This window comes from Trematomus bernacchii, unplaced genomic scaffold (genome assembly GCF_902827165.1).
Source record: "Trematomus bernacchii unplaced genomic scaffold, fTreBer1.1, whole genome shotgun sequence".
Lineage (NCBI taxonomy): Eukaryota > Metazoa > Chordata > Actinopteri > Perciformes > Nototheniidae > Trematomus > Trematomus bernacchii.
The window spans coordinates 1,602,929-1,618,098 of NW_022987641.1; the positions used below are offsets into that span (position 1 = coordinate 1,602,929).

The following is a 15,170-nucleotide window of genomic DNA, read 5'->3' on the forward strand; positions in this document are numbered from 1 at the left end:
TTTATTTATGATAGTTCCTGTTGGGTCTCCTGCTAACATTCACTGTGAGTGAAGGGACCAGCTCAACAGGTACTCCATCGTCATTATACACCGGACAGGAGCAATCATGATACAATGAAGTACACACTTCATTAAACAGAATGGATATGTGCTAACAGTTTGTATTAGCATGTTTGGTTTTAACTGGTGGATTGAAATCAGGTTGACAGAAAAGAGGAAGACTGCGAGGAGGGGTGAAGAGATGGAAAAAGAAGAGAAAAGGGAAGGAGAGAACAAGTGGGAAGAAAAGCAGGAAGGTGACTGACAAGCAGAAGTGAAAGATGACGGAGAGGTAAAGAGAGACAACAGCACTTCTATAAACTGTTCCATGTTTTAGAGAGAGCGGTGAATAGAGGGCAAAATAGGTAAAAATGAGAGAGAAACCACAAAAGAACAGAGAGACTGAAAGAGGCCAAAAATACGATGAAGCATATGTGACAGGAGGAGCTTTAGCATGTCAAAGAGGCAGGAGGAAAGAGGGTGAAAAGAAGGAAAGCAGATAAGGTGATCCCCCGCCTGGATGGAGCTGGGGGGAGTGAAGCATAGCGCACGTTGAACTGGGTGATAACACTTGTTTGAAGTTCATTAAAAGCCACTTGATTGGGTGAGGCTGAGTGACTGGCTGCTGCGTGGTGAGAGAGGGGAACGCTCTGTGACACTATTCACAAAGTCATTATAGATAAATGACAAACAGGGCGAGTGAGTTCAGCGGTGGAGGAGAGGAAGGAAGAGGTGGAGCACGTGTTTGCTCTTCCAAATCTCATTTTCCTCACAACCAACGGCCCGTATTTGGAGTACGGAAATGAGTGGGCGAGCAAAGAGAGATTCATTCCATTTTTAATCACATCTCTTTCAGGTAATACTCTTGAACAATGGGGACATTACATCTGATCTGGTTTGTGGAAATGAAGGCATGGGAAGCACTGGAGTGTGACTTAACACGGTGACTTCCACTGAGTCTTGAAGACACAGATCTACACTGATAGTGATAGGAATGTGCACAGATACACAGAGAGTGAGAGAGCACTTTCTTATGCATGCAAGCAGATTCAAGGTTATTACTCACTGACATGTGGGTGCACACTCACACACACACACATGAATGCAAACGCATACAAAGTATAAACTACAGCCTTGGAATTTCATTTCATTTCAGTATATGATAAACAGCCAGACAACATCTCTTGCATCATCCGCCTTCATGAAAAACATGTCAGAGATGGACAACTTTAAAAAGCAAGCTGCTACACACATATCCACTATTGTATCTGTTCATTATCTCCTTCTACAGACAAAAGAGTGATTTTACAGCTTTGCTCTAAATACTCATCTGTGTAATCTCGGTGAAATGATCCCCCACTGTGACACATTAACACACTCACACATATGGAAATAGTTACTACTACTACTTCAAATTGCGTCAAAGTCAATAAATGTTTTATTCTCACCCTTGCCATGTTTTGCGATAGAAGAAACAGCAGTGAATAAATTGCACTCAACAGATGCCCTATTTCATTCATGACCATGAAAAATGTATAATGTGGCAGGGAATCCACAAACAAGCGTGTTAGCTGTTGGTACAGCGTGTTTTTTCTACTACTTAGCCCTGGTTTTTCTGTTGTATACATACACACTCAGACAAACTAATATTACACACGGTGAACGCTGCCAGCAGTCCCTGAGGCCGAGATGGCTCTCAGTGGCTCGGACAAACACACGTGAATCCTAGTTGGCTCCTGAAGCCTGTGTTGTTGGCAGTCATGCTCGCTGTCGCCCTTTTAGATTTATGTCAACATTTAAGTTGATCTAACGTCAGTCCGTTTATATCCACTCCCATTCCTCTTTACCATAAATGGCTCAAGTGCGATAAATAACAGAGGAACAAATGCAAATCACACATACAGGCGGCAGTGGCTCAGTCTGTAGGGACTTGGTCTTGGAACCGAAAGGTCGCCGGTTCACGTCCCGATCGGACCAAAAAAAAAGATTGAGTGATGCTGATAGCTGGAGAGGTGCCAGTTCACCTCCAAGGCCACTGCCGAGGTGCCCTTGAGCAAGGCACCTAACCTCAAAACTGCTCCCTTGGCACTGGGTACCTGGCAGCCTCTCTGCTCTGCCACCTCTCCTATCTGCATGTGTGTGTGCATGTATATCCTCTGTGTGTGTGCATGTATATCCTCTGTGTGTGTGCATGTATATCCTCCCCTATGTGTGTAAACACAACAGAGTGGGGAAAGAAATGTCCCTGTAAGGGATTAATAAAGTATATCTTCTTCTTCTTCATGCACACAATCCAGATACAAACACAGAGGTGGAATAAGTATTCGGATGCTTTACTTGAGTGAAAGGGCCAATACATTATTATCAAAATACTTAATTACAAGTAAAAGTCCTGCATTCAAAATCTTAGTTAAGTCAAATTAAGTTGTGATTGACTTTCTGTAACATATTTAAATAATTTGACTCTTTTTGTTAAAAAGTAGTGGAGTAGAAGTAGCATAAATGTATAGTTAAGAGCAGAGGCAAGTGAGAAAAAGTATTTGTAACTTTGTTGGAACAAATCTTTAATGTATTTGTTTCCTGGCTGAAGAAAGAGATAAGTGGTCTGTCAGTAGGAGGTGAGACAGTCTTTAATACATTTACAATGTGGCACAGACTAGTTTATACATGTCCTTGTGTGTCCTTCTCTTTGTGAGAAGATGTGAACTTCAGTGGCAGCCTTACAGCCATGTAATGAAGGACTTGCAATGAAGCACTAGAAGGAGAAAAGTAACTGTTAATATGACTCATAACCAAATAATAAGCGCTGACTTCTGAAAACCAAGTTGGCGGTTCTCTTTGTATCTGTGTAATTATCTTTTATTCTTCATCTCTCCATCACTGACTCATTGTTTTTTCCTGTGACCTCCTCTCTGTTTTTCTCATTCTTTCTCCCTCCATTATTCGTCTATCCAAACTCAGCATACGTTGTTCATCCAGCTCACTGACCCTTCTCCTCTTCTCTTATCAACTCCCACTCACTGACTCTCTCTCCCCCTCTCTTTCCTGACTTCTTTTCTTGTGAGGGACCTACTTAGATCTGATAATTAGAGGCTGGTGGGAGGTGTGAAGGGTGGAGATGGGAGAGTGACAGAGAGTAGGCAGCGAAGTGGGAACTGTGAATGTAAAAGCCCTTGGCATAGTTTGAAGCAAGAATAGAGGCGGGAGGGTGAGAGCGAAAGAGAGGCCAATAATTATAGCAGTGTAAGGTGTGAAGATGAAGAGGATCTTGAGTTTTCATACACTACACGTACACACAGACACACACACACACACCTTGTGGTTACCAAGAACTCCCCTTAACTGGACTCTGTTTTATCATCTCCTGCAGAGCCTGGGGCAAAGACACTCTCCTGCTTTCTGTTCATCTTCCATCTCTCCCTGATGATCTCCACCGCGTTTCTAAACAGCCCTTCAGTCCTCATCTTAACTTTTTTCCCCCCAATACCTCTCCCTTTTCTGTGCCTGCATTTATTGTCCTGCATTTTGGGCTCAAGCCATTGCACAAATTGTTGAAACCCTGTGATATAACAACAAAGTCTTAAGAGGATTAAATGGATTGTAAACTAACAGTTTATCCAGTTAACCCGTATCAAACCAATTTATATCAAATCAAATACTGAAATTACTCCTGATGCTACACTGAAGAAACTGATATGTTGACTTTAATTAAGTGTATGATGTCAACAAATAACACATTATTGTATTAGGTTCGTTAAAAGAAATACAATTACGTTTAAATACAAAATATTAGGTTCAATTTTATATTTGAGCTCTCAACTAATCAAATACAGTTATGTCAAATGTGTTGACATAATACATTTAAATAAAGTCAGCATTTTAGTTTTTTCAGTGTATTGCAGTTCGTGGCATTGTGAAGTTCTTCAATGGTTCACTTTTAGATTATTTGTATCGATGTTTCCCTCATCAGTTGTATTTGCCTCACTCTTTATCAGTCAGTGTTTGTGTATGACATTGATTTGTCTATGAATTGAACCGAAGCACCTCTCTTTACCAATCCTGTCCAATATTAGCAACTAGCGGCTATTACTGCTGGCAGTTAGCCTGTTTAATAAAATTATCTTGATCCACTGATCAATACGTTCTTGGTAAATAAACCGCCAGGCATTGATCACTGCAGCACACACAACAAGTAAATAATGCAATGAGGGGGTAGTGATATGTATTCAGTAACAATACAGTGTTGTTGTATTTTTTACCGGCTGATTATATTAGAGGAAGGCTTAGAAACAGCTCAGGAAATGAAAATGCTGTGTTGTAGACAAAAGAAGAAGAGAGGGAAATATCATGTTTTTCATTCAGAAAGTGTCCTGAATGGTGGATGGAGTTAGAAAAAGTGATAAACATGCGGGTAAAAAACACTGCTTATTGATCAAACAAGCAAAGCCTAGTCATATAATAAATGCAACAGTAGTGGTCAGGAATAACTTTGAGCTATTATTCTGTGTAACAAAGAGAAGCTGCATGCAGGTTCTTTGTCAGTGAGAAGGGCTTAGTCCTTGAGATGTGTGGAGGGCAGACTGGGACGTGGCCTTGGTTAATGTGCCAACAGGCAAACGTCTGATCCGTGTGCCCATATCATCGCTGGCATGAATAAAAAGGCACCCACTGTACGCTGAGGCCTGGCTTTAACTCTGTCCTGCCATGCATACTAACAACAAGCTCAACCAGTAGGGAGATTATTCTGGCCACCATCATTAGCATAGAGTTAAGGGATTATTCAGATCGCTGCCTGAAATCCCTTAATTGTAATAGTACACAAAAAGTCATCTGCAGCAGAAAGAGGCCATCCCATCTCATTGAGCAAAGATGACTTGTTGCCTATCAGGACATTTTGGGAATGGTTCTATGGCTCGTTGTGCGTGTGCCTGCATGTTCTTAAGCTTGTGTGTGTCCAATTCATTAATTCAAACCGGTAAACCACACATCTGGCAGCAAATGCACGACCTTGGATTTGAAGGGTTAATTAAAAGCAAATTAAAAGTCATTAAGCCTGCAAAACACCTGCCTTCTCTGAAACAACACGTAAAAAAAAAAGGATGTCATTAATGTGCTAATACCAAATCCCCTTCGCTTTATTTACGGTTTTCTTTTAGTCAGCAACACAATAGGAGAGGATTCCCACATTATTATCCTCAGTCAATATTGACCACCAGCCTCTGAGTTAATTGGAAAAGTAAACCTGCAAAGACTCCAGCTTGGGCCTGACTAAGCAGAAGGTTCAAAAGGATAATGGAAATTGCAGAAAAAGAAAATAATAACGTCTACGCAGGTTGAATGGCTCCGGGGAAACATGGGTGGAATAACACAATTGAGAGCAGACTGCTCATCAAAGCAGGCAATCTGGCTAAGCTTGTCCCTGCCCGTCGAGCAGCGTCTGCCAACCAGACAGGAGCGCTAGTGATGTTCATCACAGCTCACCTCCGGCTGGGATTAACAGGCCACTAACTCCCTGTAAAAGCCTCCCCCTGAAAACTACCGTGACTTGGCAGGGCACAGGCAAAAGCTCTATTCACACACATATAAAAATATATAAAGCCCACTGATACAGCCATACTGTTACACTGCCACACACCAGAGGTTACACACAGACACAGTGTGTCTCAAAACCTTCCTTCACTGCTCTGTACTGAAGGCCGACCCTGTGGCAGGACTCTAAATCAGAGTGAGACCTCTCTCACAGGACTGGAAGTGGTTGGGTGTGGGGGGGGTATTCACTGAATGTACCTTGTCCAGTGAGTGGCTTGTCCTCTGCAGCAGAGCAGACTAATTACGGCGGGCTCTGCTTCGGCGGGAATAGAACCGGCTGCCAATACTATTGATAATTCACACGGACTAAGCTGTCACAGGGAATAGGGATGGGCAGGAGGAAATGGCTGCGTTTTATTAGTTTCCACTGCCCTTTGATGTGCAGTCAAGAGCGAGACATGCCGAGAGACTCGTGCCAGATGGAAACACTATAGCTGAAAGGTGTCTCAAGCCTTTTAACATAACTCTTTTTGCATGTGAAAAGCAGAATAACAGCTATTAGAGTCACGTACCCGAACATTCCCCCCAATTTATTTCCCTGTGTTTATTACCCAGCTGGCCATATAAGAAGAGGCAGGGTGGAGCTGGGAAGCATCAAACCATGGTTATTTTAAATCTCACTGATTGTACAGGCAGGACATGTTGGGCCTCTTGATGGCAGCTCATTGAGGGATTTCATCTCCAGTGAACGTACAGGGGGGACGGGGGGGTTGATGTCTGAATAATAATACATTTTTATTGAAGTGCTTTATCAGGTGCTCAAAGAAACTTTACACTGGTACAAATAATTAAACAGATAAAAAGTTGAATTAAAAATGAGCTAGGACACAACATTAATGACATGTTAAAAGCCAGTCTGAAAAGGTGAGTTTTGGTCAGTGTCTTAAAGTTATAAAGGAATAATAAAAAATGATCTTGACACTCACCTCAGCCTTCTTGACTCGGCCCTCCTGGAAGGAACATGTTCGAGGGTCGTGGGTGCAGTCATGTCTGTATTTACACCAGTGGCACTGGTAAGGACTGCTCACACAGGACAGACACCTGCATAGAGAACAGACGTGAGCCAAACACATTGTTGGGAATTAGTATTGAACAGGCAGCAAATACGCTAGAGAAGCTCAATATGCTTACTTACTCATGTCTGCAATACAATTTCCAACAGTTTAGGAATCAATGCCATTTCTTTTTCATCAATATGAAGGGATTACAATTATGACAAGCTGTCTGCTGGAGAGAAGTGCTCCAGGGAGGAAATAGACTTACGACTTGTGTACGCTACAGTTGTAGAAAACAAAACTGGTGTTTGCGAATGCCAGGCCTGTCTCCTTGGATTTGAGATAGAGCTGCACGATCTGGTGGTCCCCTGGAGAAAATAGATGATAGTAAAAATGTGAAGTAATATGAAGAGGAAAACAGTATTTGTATTAAGATAAAAGAGAAAACAAATTCATAAAAGCAATTTGGGTCATTTGTTTTGTAAGTCACATTTTAAACCCATTGTTGACAGTTTGATTCATCTTTTGAAATCAGACCAACAAAATATAATATAATGGTAATAGCTAACACACCTTTAAAGAACCACTGTCTAACAGTTTGATTATTTTCAGTGTCTAGTCACATTTCCCATGAAGAAGAGATGACTGAGCCACAGGTGCTGAGCCTGTTGCAGAGGAGAGGCAGGATCTGAGGAGACTGAAGGGTTTTGTTGGGTTTAGCCTCTATACCTGCCGCCTCACAGGAGACTAAGAGTTGGTGCACACGCTTTTCCCTTGGGATTGAAAAATATTCCCCTGGAAAACTCTTTGAGAGTGTCTTTGTCAAGGTAAAGGGGGAACAAGATGAAACAGAAACTGTGTGTATATGTGTGTGAGTGTGTGTTAAGCGAGATTGTGCCTCATATGTATTTGGTGTGTCCTTTTGTCTGGCCCTAATGAAGGAGTTCATGTTTAATTCAACAGCACATATCACATCTAACTGCTCCGTCTCTCCCGCTGTACCCCTCTGTCTCTCACTATATCTCTATTCACAGGTCTCTTTCGCTTCCCTCCTGCGACTCGTTCCTCCCCCGTCTCCCCTGTGTCTCCCTCCATCTCTCTAACAAAGAGGGAATCATTCATCAATCACAGTAAAGCACCGCTGACAACGGATCTGTCCTAATTAGGCCACCTAAATGTTACCTTGAAGCCTGCTAACACTATCTATCCCTCCCTCTGTCTTCCCTCCATCCGTCTCTCTTCTTTCTTCTCTCGCTTTCAACCAAACTTAGAACTAATGAGTGCTAGTAAAAAAATGGAAGGTGAAAGGTTCAAATAAAGGGATAAATGTGGAATTTTCCTCTTGGTGAAACAGTAATAAGGATATAACCGTGTTCGATTGCAGGTGTGGGGAGAAAAAGAAGACGGGAGGAATGCTGAATGCTTTGTTTGTCTGAGTATGTTTGTATATATTTATGTTTGCATGACTGCAGAGTTGTCAGCTTAACATGTGGTTGACATGGCAAACATTACACATTTTTTAAATTCCCCAAAGCACCCTCAGGCTCCCCGTCAGCCTTACATATGAACATGTGTGCAGTCTATCTGATGAGAACTTCACTGCCGTGGTGTTTGTTCATGGCAGTCTATGTGTGTGTGAAGCTCCTGTTCTTGTGGGTGAACTGAATAAATTGAGACAAATTTGAATATTAGTGCATGTGTTCAGCTCAGGCCTTAAAGGTCTCACCAGCACTGTGATTCCATGATGATATGCTCACTTTCCCTCACTGCACTTTACTAATCTCGGTTTCTGGCTCCAATATTTACCATCCATTACAAACATTTTTAACATAAGGAAGCGTGAAAGCCATATTTAAAAAACATCAGTTAGCATTCCCTTGTATGTAAATGTGGGGCATCATTGATGGATCAAAATCTTTTCCTTTCTATTTATTCTCTCTTTTCATTCATTATTCATGTTGTCCTTTTGTGAAAGTATGCAAGAGGACGGCATCTCCATTATCTCCACACGAGGACACATTGAGGGCTGTGATGAAGGATGCCTTGGGACAAGTCTTCCCAGAAGGGAGCTTTGTTCAATTAGACCGGGCTGAGTCAACCACAGAAAGGCGAGGTGAAGTGCAAGGGAATTAGAAAAATACAAAAATATGGTCCAGTCTTTGCGGAATGAATACTGTCAGAAATGTTTTAGCTGTTTGCCTCTTGAAAGGAATTGTAACAGTGAAATTGTCTGCAGGGACTGTGTAATCTCCAGGCACTACATTAGCCAAAATACTGTAGTAAAAACACTTAATTGTGCGGCTTGATATCCCACTTTTGCAGCGGGGTTAGCAGGGGTCCCATCGCTCCCTCTGGAGCATATCCGCTTTGAGGGAGGGTGCCAAATCGATCCCACAGCAGCCCAATTACTAATGTTCGTTCAATTACTAAACATGTCCTGAGGCAGTGCTTCAAGGCCCACTGAGTTACTGATGGTGACGGGAAAACAAAAATTCATACGCACACAAAAACACTCATAGCCCTAGGACATCCAGATCAAAGCCTGCTTCCACAGACATGTACTGTTTGTATTCAACAGGTGCTCCAATGTTGATAAATACTAGATGCTAGGAAATTTAAAATAATTAAAATAAAATAAGATATTCTCCGTAATATTACAAACAATTAGATTGTGTCTGGATATCAGCAGTCTTCCTCCAAATGCACAGAGATGATTTCTGTATAATCCACTGCTGGCTGGTATGGAATATTATAATTTCTGATAGCAGTTTGTTGACATGTAAGCAAAAATGATTACCTTAGATCCACCCTTACCTTTGTCAACAATAATGCGTGGCATCTCTTTCTCAGCGGGGGAGAAGCACTTGATTCGGTTTCCCTCCACCAAGCCATTCATCTCAGTCAGATCCTCGAAGGAGCAGTTCACACCCGCAGAAAGTTCTGGAACATTATGGGCCTCCAACACCAACTGAAGGGAGGGAAATATACAAAGGTATGTTAGCTTTCAGTATTCTTGGGAATATTATGCTACATTTTCACTTTAAAAGTAATATTATAACAAAAATATTACAAAAGATTATTGAAATAATGAAATATTGCGAACCATAGCTTAACAAAACAAAAGGGGGGATTCAGTTAAGTTTTGACTGCTTCACACAGTGTTTAGATTCCCACATCTGAGAGGACTTCAGATCAGTTTTGGGGCCAATATGTTTGACTGTAACACATATTGCTGAAGAGGAGAAGCACAGCTGCAAGTTCTATGCAGAGTAATGATCCATCTGCAGGGTGGTCAGCGGCCAGAGGAGCCGCGGGGGACTCTTGACTGATAACTTAATACATGAACCGACATCTGATGCATCATGCAGAAACATCCAAATAACAGCAAAGCACTTCAACTTAAAAGCCCCTATCTGTAAACCAAGCCCTAAGTGCCTCATGGTCGATGAGCTGTATGTATTTGACATCCTAGCTCAGCATACAGGCTGCTGGACAGGCAGAAAGAAGACAATTCTGTGGGAAATGGAGAATGCAAATCTTCCCTCTTCATTGAAAATGCTGTGTAAGCTCTCTATGCACCTTAGCAAAAACTGGCTTCAGGTGCAGCAGCAGGAAAGAAGAAAAAAACACTGTCCTTGAATAAGAAGGTAAATTAACTGGGTCGTGGACTCGTGGAGCCAGGTGGAGTGGGGTCAAGACCAAAATATACATATTGATGGGAAAGCGTGTCCGCAGTGGGCCTTGGTCCAGGCATTGATCTGAGCTGCAGTCCGTGGTACACGATGTGAGAAGGGCTGACCTGCGCTGTTTTTATATTGCTGTTTAATGAAAAGATGGTGGCGCGGATGAGAACAGACACAAAGCTTCCCACGTCAGATGGACCTAGCTACCATCTCTTACACATCCTCTTATCATTCATTGCTCACTCTTCCTCTCACTTTCTACTTCTCTCGCTATTTTTCCTTTATGGAGGGAACACAGCTAGACCTTGAGTTTACTCAAATACATTAGAGTAGTAATGGACAAGCCTAGTCCCATCAGGGCTGCATACATATGGAAATAACCAACTCATGTTACAAGCAACAACAGACACATCCAATAGAATGTTTATGTTGCCCTGCTAAACAAACCTTACATGCAAATGTTTTGGATTAGATTAGATTCAACTTTATTGTCATTGCACAGTACAAGTACTAAGACAATGGAAAGTTGTTTGCATCCAACCAGAAGTACAAAACAAGCAGAAAGTGCAGAGTTTTATTCAAGTATAGTATATATATATATATATATATATTAGGGATGGGCAAGTTAACGCGTTATTATTGCGATAACGCATTAATTAATTAACGCCGACAACTATTGTATCGCACATTTTATTATTAATATTATTTTGAAAGTCTGTTGCTCACTGGCTCTGAATACACATACAGACAAACCATGTGTCACAGGAGGCGCGGGATGTTGATCAGGATTGGATTAGCGTCGACACGCGTCTCAACCAATGAGAGCATTTGGGGCGGGCCTAAGACTGCTGCAGCGCTCACATGAACCGAAACGAACTGGCGGGGACAGAAACATGGAGGAAGGTACCGAACTCTTACATGGACATTTGACATCTCTTCAGACGGCGGAGTTGATAGAAACAGAGTTATGTGTAACCACTGCAATGTTTTCTTATCTCTGGACTCTGAGGGTAACTTTTTTTAACACACTAGATAAAACGGTAATGCCCTGCCAGTGGCAAATAGCTTTGGTTTTATATTTGATTTGATAACATTAATTAATGTTTAAGTTCTGATTTACAAGAAACATTTGAACTGCTACTGTGTAAAGGGAATACTGCTCATTATTGGTTCAAACTGATTGATATAAAGAAAATGATGTATTTAAACTATGAACAGTATAAGGAGGTATGAACATTTTGAACAGCCGTATAGAAATTGAATACACTATAGATCAGGTATAAGAATATACAGTATAATACAGACACTATCGACAGCATACATTTGAATATACCATAGACTGTTTTGACATATTGGTAATAAGTTAAGAGATTACACTTTAACTTTATAGCTACTCTTAATTAAGCCTTAAATTAGCCTTCAAATGTCATGGCTGATACTGTTTTCTCTTACTTAACTTAAAAATAATTTATTGTAATTTGAGATAGTCAACTATTTCATTAACAACAGAGAGTTAGATGGAAATCAAACAGTGGCTTTTTCTAAGAATAGATCTGATTTCAGCAATAGAGTGTATCTGTTTCTGTCAAAAATGCCTTGGCTTATCTTTCCAAACAAATATTTAATAACATAAAGGTCAAGGAGCAGCCGCTGTCTGTCTGGCAGAAACCTCTGCCCTGCAATCAGTTGGATGGGAGACGTGTGGCATAGCCTTTGGGTAAAGCCTGCTCACTGGGAAAAGGTTAAACACTCTCTAAAGGATCAGGCATGAGCGCATCACACACACATACACAAGCACACACCCCATGAATATAATTAGAGTGGTGCTGAAGTGTCCCACAGAAAATCAAAACCTCTCACGTGAACCTCAGAGCAACACTGATGGAGAATAGTCATTCTGAGTTGACCTTTGACCTGATATTATGCACGAAGTCTCTAGGATTCAAAACCATCATTATATAGGAAATGGGAATTGAAATGTGACATTACTTTATGTGGTTAAGGTCAGTGGGACTTTTATAACTATAAGTGTTACAACCTTTCAAACGGGCACTGAGGTTTATGAGGCTAGGATGATATAAAATAGCATGACAAGGGAATGTCAATCTTCTCCTGTACCTGCAGTGAAATCACAGGAACATCTTAATGTGATGCATACATCTACACACACACCTACAGAGCCACTTTGACTGGTCCTGTCAAACTGAAAAATAACCATTGAATCAGAATGGGCCTTTGGTGGGGAGTAAATGGGACACAGCGCAAGGGAATACCTACTCCCATAGGTCTCTGTTAAAGCCATATCTATTTCTTTCCTTGCATACAAGTTCACACAGACCAGTCATCTTCCAAAAGGTGGATTAACAACAACCCGATATATAACAGCTCCTTATCAAACTAGTGAATACACTCAAACAATCCAAAATAAGTCAGAGCTTTAAATCAGGCAGTTTTTTTTTCAACTAAAATGACTGGGGGAAGAATCATCTTTGCCAATTTGTTGCCAACATCCCCTATAAACACAGCTGAGCTAAACTGTGTGCTGCTAATGATTGTTGACATTTGTTGGGAAGTGTTTCTGGACGTTGCGAGGTCAGGTTCTGAAGGATGCGTTTTGGCAGGCAGTTAACTGATGTAAAGCAGGATTATAGAGTTAACACGGTCTACTAATCACTATCTCGAGCGTAATTACAACGTATTACGAATGATCCTTGAGTGTGTGATGTTGTCAATCTGCCAGACAAGATTTTCTCACTAGCATCACATTCAGCTAGCATCACTGTTTAATGCAATATGGCTGCACTAAAACAAATGATCGCTAACGTGTTTCTCCCTCATTGACTGGAAAACAATTATTAAACACAATCCCTACGTCAAATGGCACGAAAAAAGAAACATGAGTTAATGACAACTAGTATCTTATTTTAGGACATTTGTATGTTGCTGTTAATTTATGACAGATTAATTAAACAATAAGTAATTGCATGAGATGAATTATTTGATACATGCTACACTTTTTTTTTGATACTGTCACTGGTACTGGATGTGTATTTTGTAAATGGTAATGTAATCCTATTTTAATTCATATTAAGCTATTTTTGCCGGTAACAATGTAAATGTCCCTTTTGTGGGACGAATAAAGGTATTCTGATCTGATTCTGATATGACAAACTGTGCAGAACTTTTATTAAACAGGTTATTATTATTTAAATTAATTAAAAGTACGTTTCTATCCACTCACCGTCACACTGAACTGGGACACTGAGATGTTGTTTGGGTGGACGCTGAGACGCACACACTGCTTGATGTCTGATGCAAAGCGACGGGGCTCTGATGAGCGCTCACATTTCTCCTTTCTGGTGCACCTGGGAACACAAACACAAGAGAGGGGGTGTTATTCACGGATGAAAAATGCACACACACACATGAAGTAACCGGACCAGATCATACCCCTTTCCACCTGTTGGCACCTGGGGAAAAAGAGAATGTCCCACTGCTGCCTGACGGACAGAGTTGGACACATTTATCATATTTCCTCTCTGGCAGCGTACTAGCTACAGTGTCCAGTGAATGGAAACCCGGTCTCCAGAGGGCGGGAGCAGTGGCATTTAAAACAATGGCTGCTCTATATGTGGAAGTGGAGCCTGTCCGTTGGGAAAGAGGTAGGCCTCGTCTTTGTAATGCTGTCTTAATGACTGGCATTCATGGGCAATGCCAAGTGCAGGTGGGGATCTGGATATTGGTGGGGGGCAGGGGTGGATTTATTCGCCTCCTAATACAGACCAGGTGGTCTAATCCAGTACAGGACAGTGGTTTTGGCAGTAAGGAGGATTTAGGAGGATTTAGGAGGACATACTGCAGGGGGACTCCCCATAGTTTTAAATAGTTAATGTTTTTTTTTGTGGAAATGTAAGTGTGTACCAACAAAAAAAACTATGGTAATAAGTTTAAAAGTTAAGTATTACAGCTGAAGTGGCTGACAAAAAAAGGATGAAGCTTCAAGTTTTTTATAAAAGTAAATTGAGTTAGAAAACTGGCCCTAAATGTAATCTCTACCTTCCTTTCCCCCTCCACACACACACACACACACACACACACACACACACACACACACACACACACACACACACACACACCACACACACACACCACACACACACACACACACACACACACACACACACACACACACACACACACACACACACACACACACACACACACACACACACACACACACACACACACACACACACACATTTATATCAACACACACACACACATTTATACAAGTTAAATCCCCTATTGATTCAGACAAAAAACGTACTGTGCAATTAACAACCTGGCTAATCCACAGACTGCCCTGAAACTCCTTAAAAGCAATAAAAGAATGAAAAGGAAGAAAGATGTAATAATGAACGGATAAAAGAAAGACCTGGAAGTGTTTGACGTCTGAAATACACTAATACCTTATACAGCACGGCACCTTTTATTCTGAATCTGAGAGATTACGGCAGGACGGGTTTAACCTGACATTAGTATTGTAAAACTAAGCAGCCTTATGTGCCGCAAACAAGACAGACATAAAGGAAAAGAAAATAATCTGTTTGAGAGAGGAAGAGAGCAGGAGGAGGGGTAAACAGTGAGAGAGAGGGAGAGCGGAAAGAAAGCAAGATTTAAAGCTCGGCGACCATTGTTGGCTTTCTGTGGAGCTTTCACCGCTAAGCCAGTTTGAGTCGGGTTTAATCGCTTCAGGTTCCTTTGTGCTTCTCTATCACTCCTGTCTGTTCCTCCTTTTCTCACTCTGATTTAATAAGACCACATCATATAAACTATCCCGAGGCAAACAACCCACACAGAAACC

At 41.4% G+C, this 15,170-nt stretch overlaps 1 protein-coding gene across 1 annotated transcript in view; it reads right to left on the reverse strand.

Annotated features, from left to right (window-relative positions):
• Positions 1-15,170, reverse strand: part of plxna4 (plexin A4) — a 216,184-nt gene that overhangs the window by 50,094 nt on the left and 150,920 nt on the right. Inside the window, exons 6-9 of the mRNA XM_034133662.1 lie at positions 13,548-13,671; positions 9,438-9,591; positions 6,892-6,991; positions 6,555-6,669 (exon numbers count right to left, since the gene is read on the reverse strand). Coding sequence (XP_033989553.1) covers positions 6,555-6,669; positions 6,892-6,991; positions 9,438-9,591; positions 13,548-13,671 — 493 coding nt within the window. The remainder of the gene's footprint in view (positions 1-6,554; positions 6,670-6,891; positions 6,992-9,437; positions 9,592-13,547; positions 13,672-15,170) is intronic.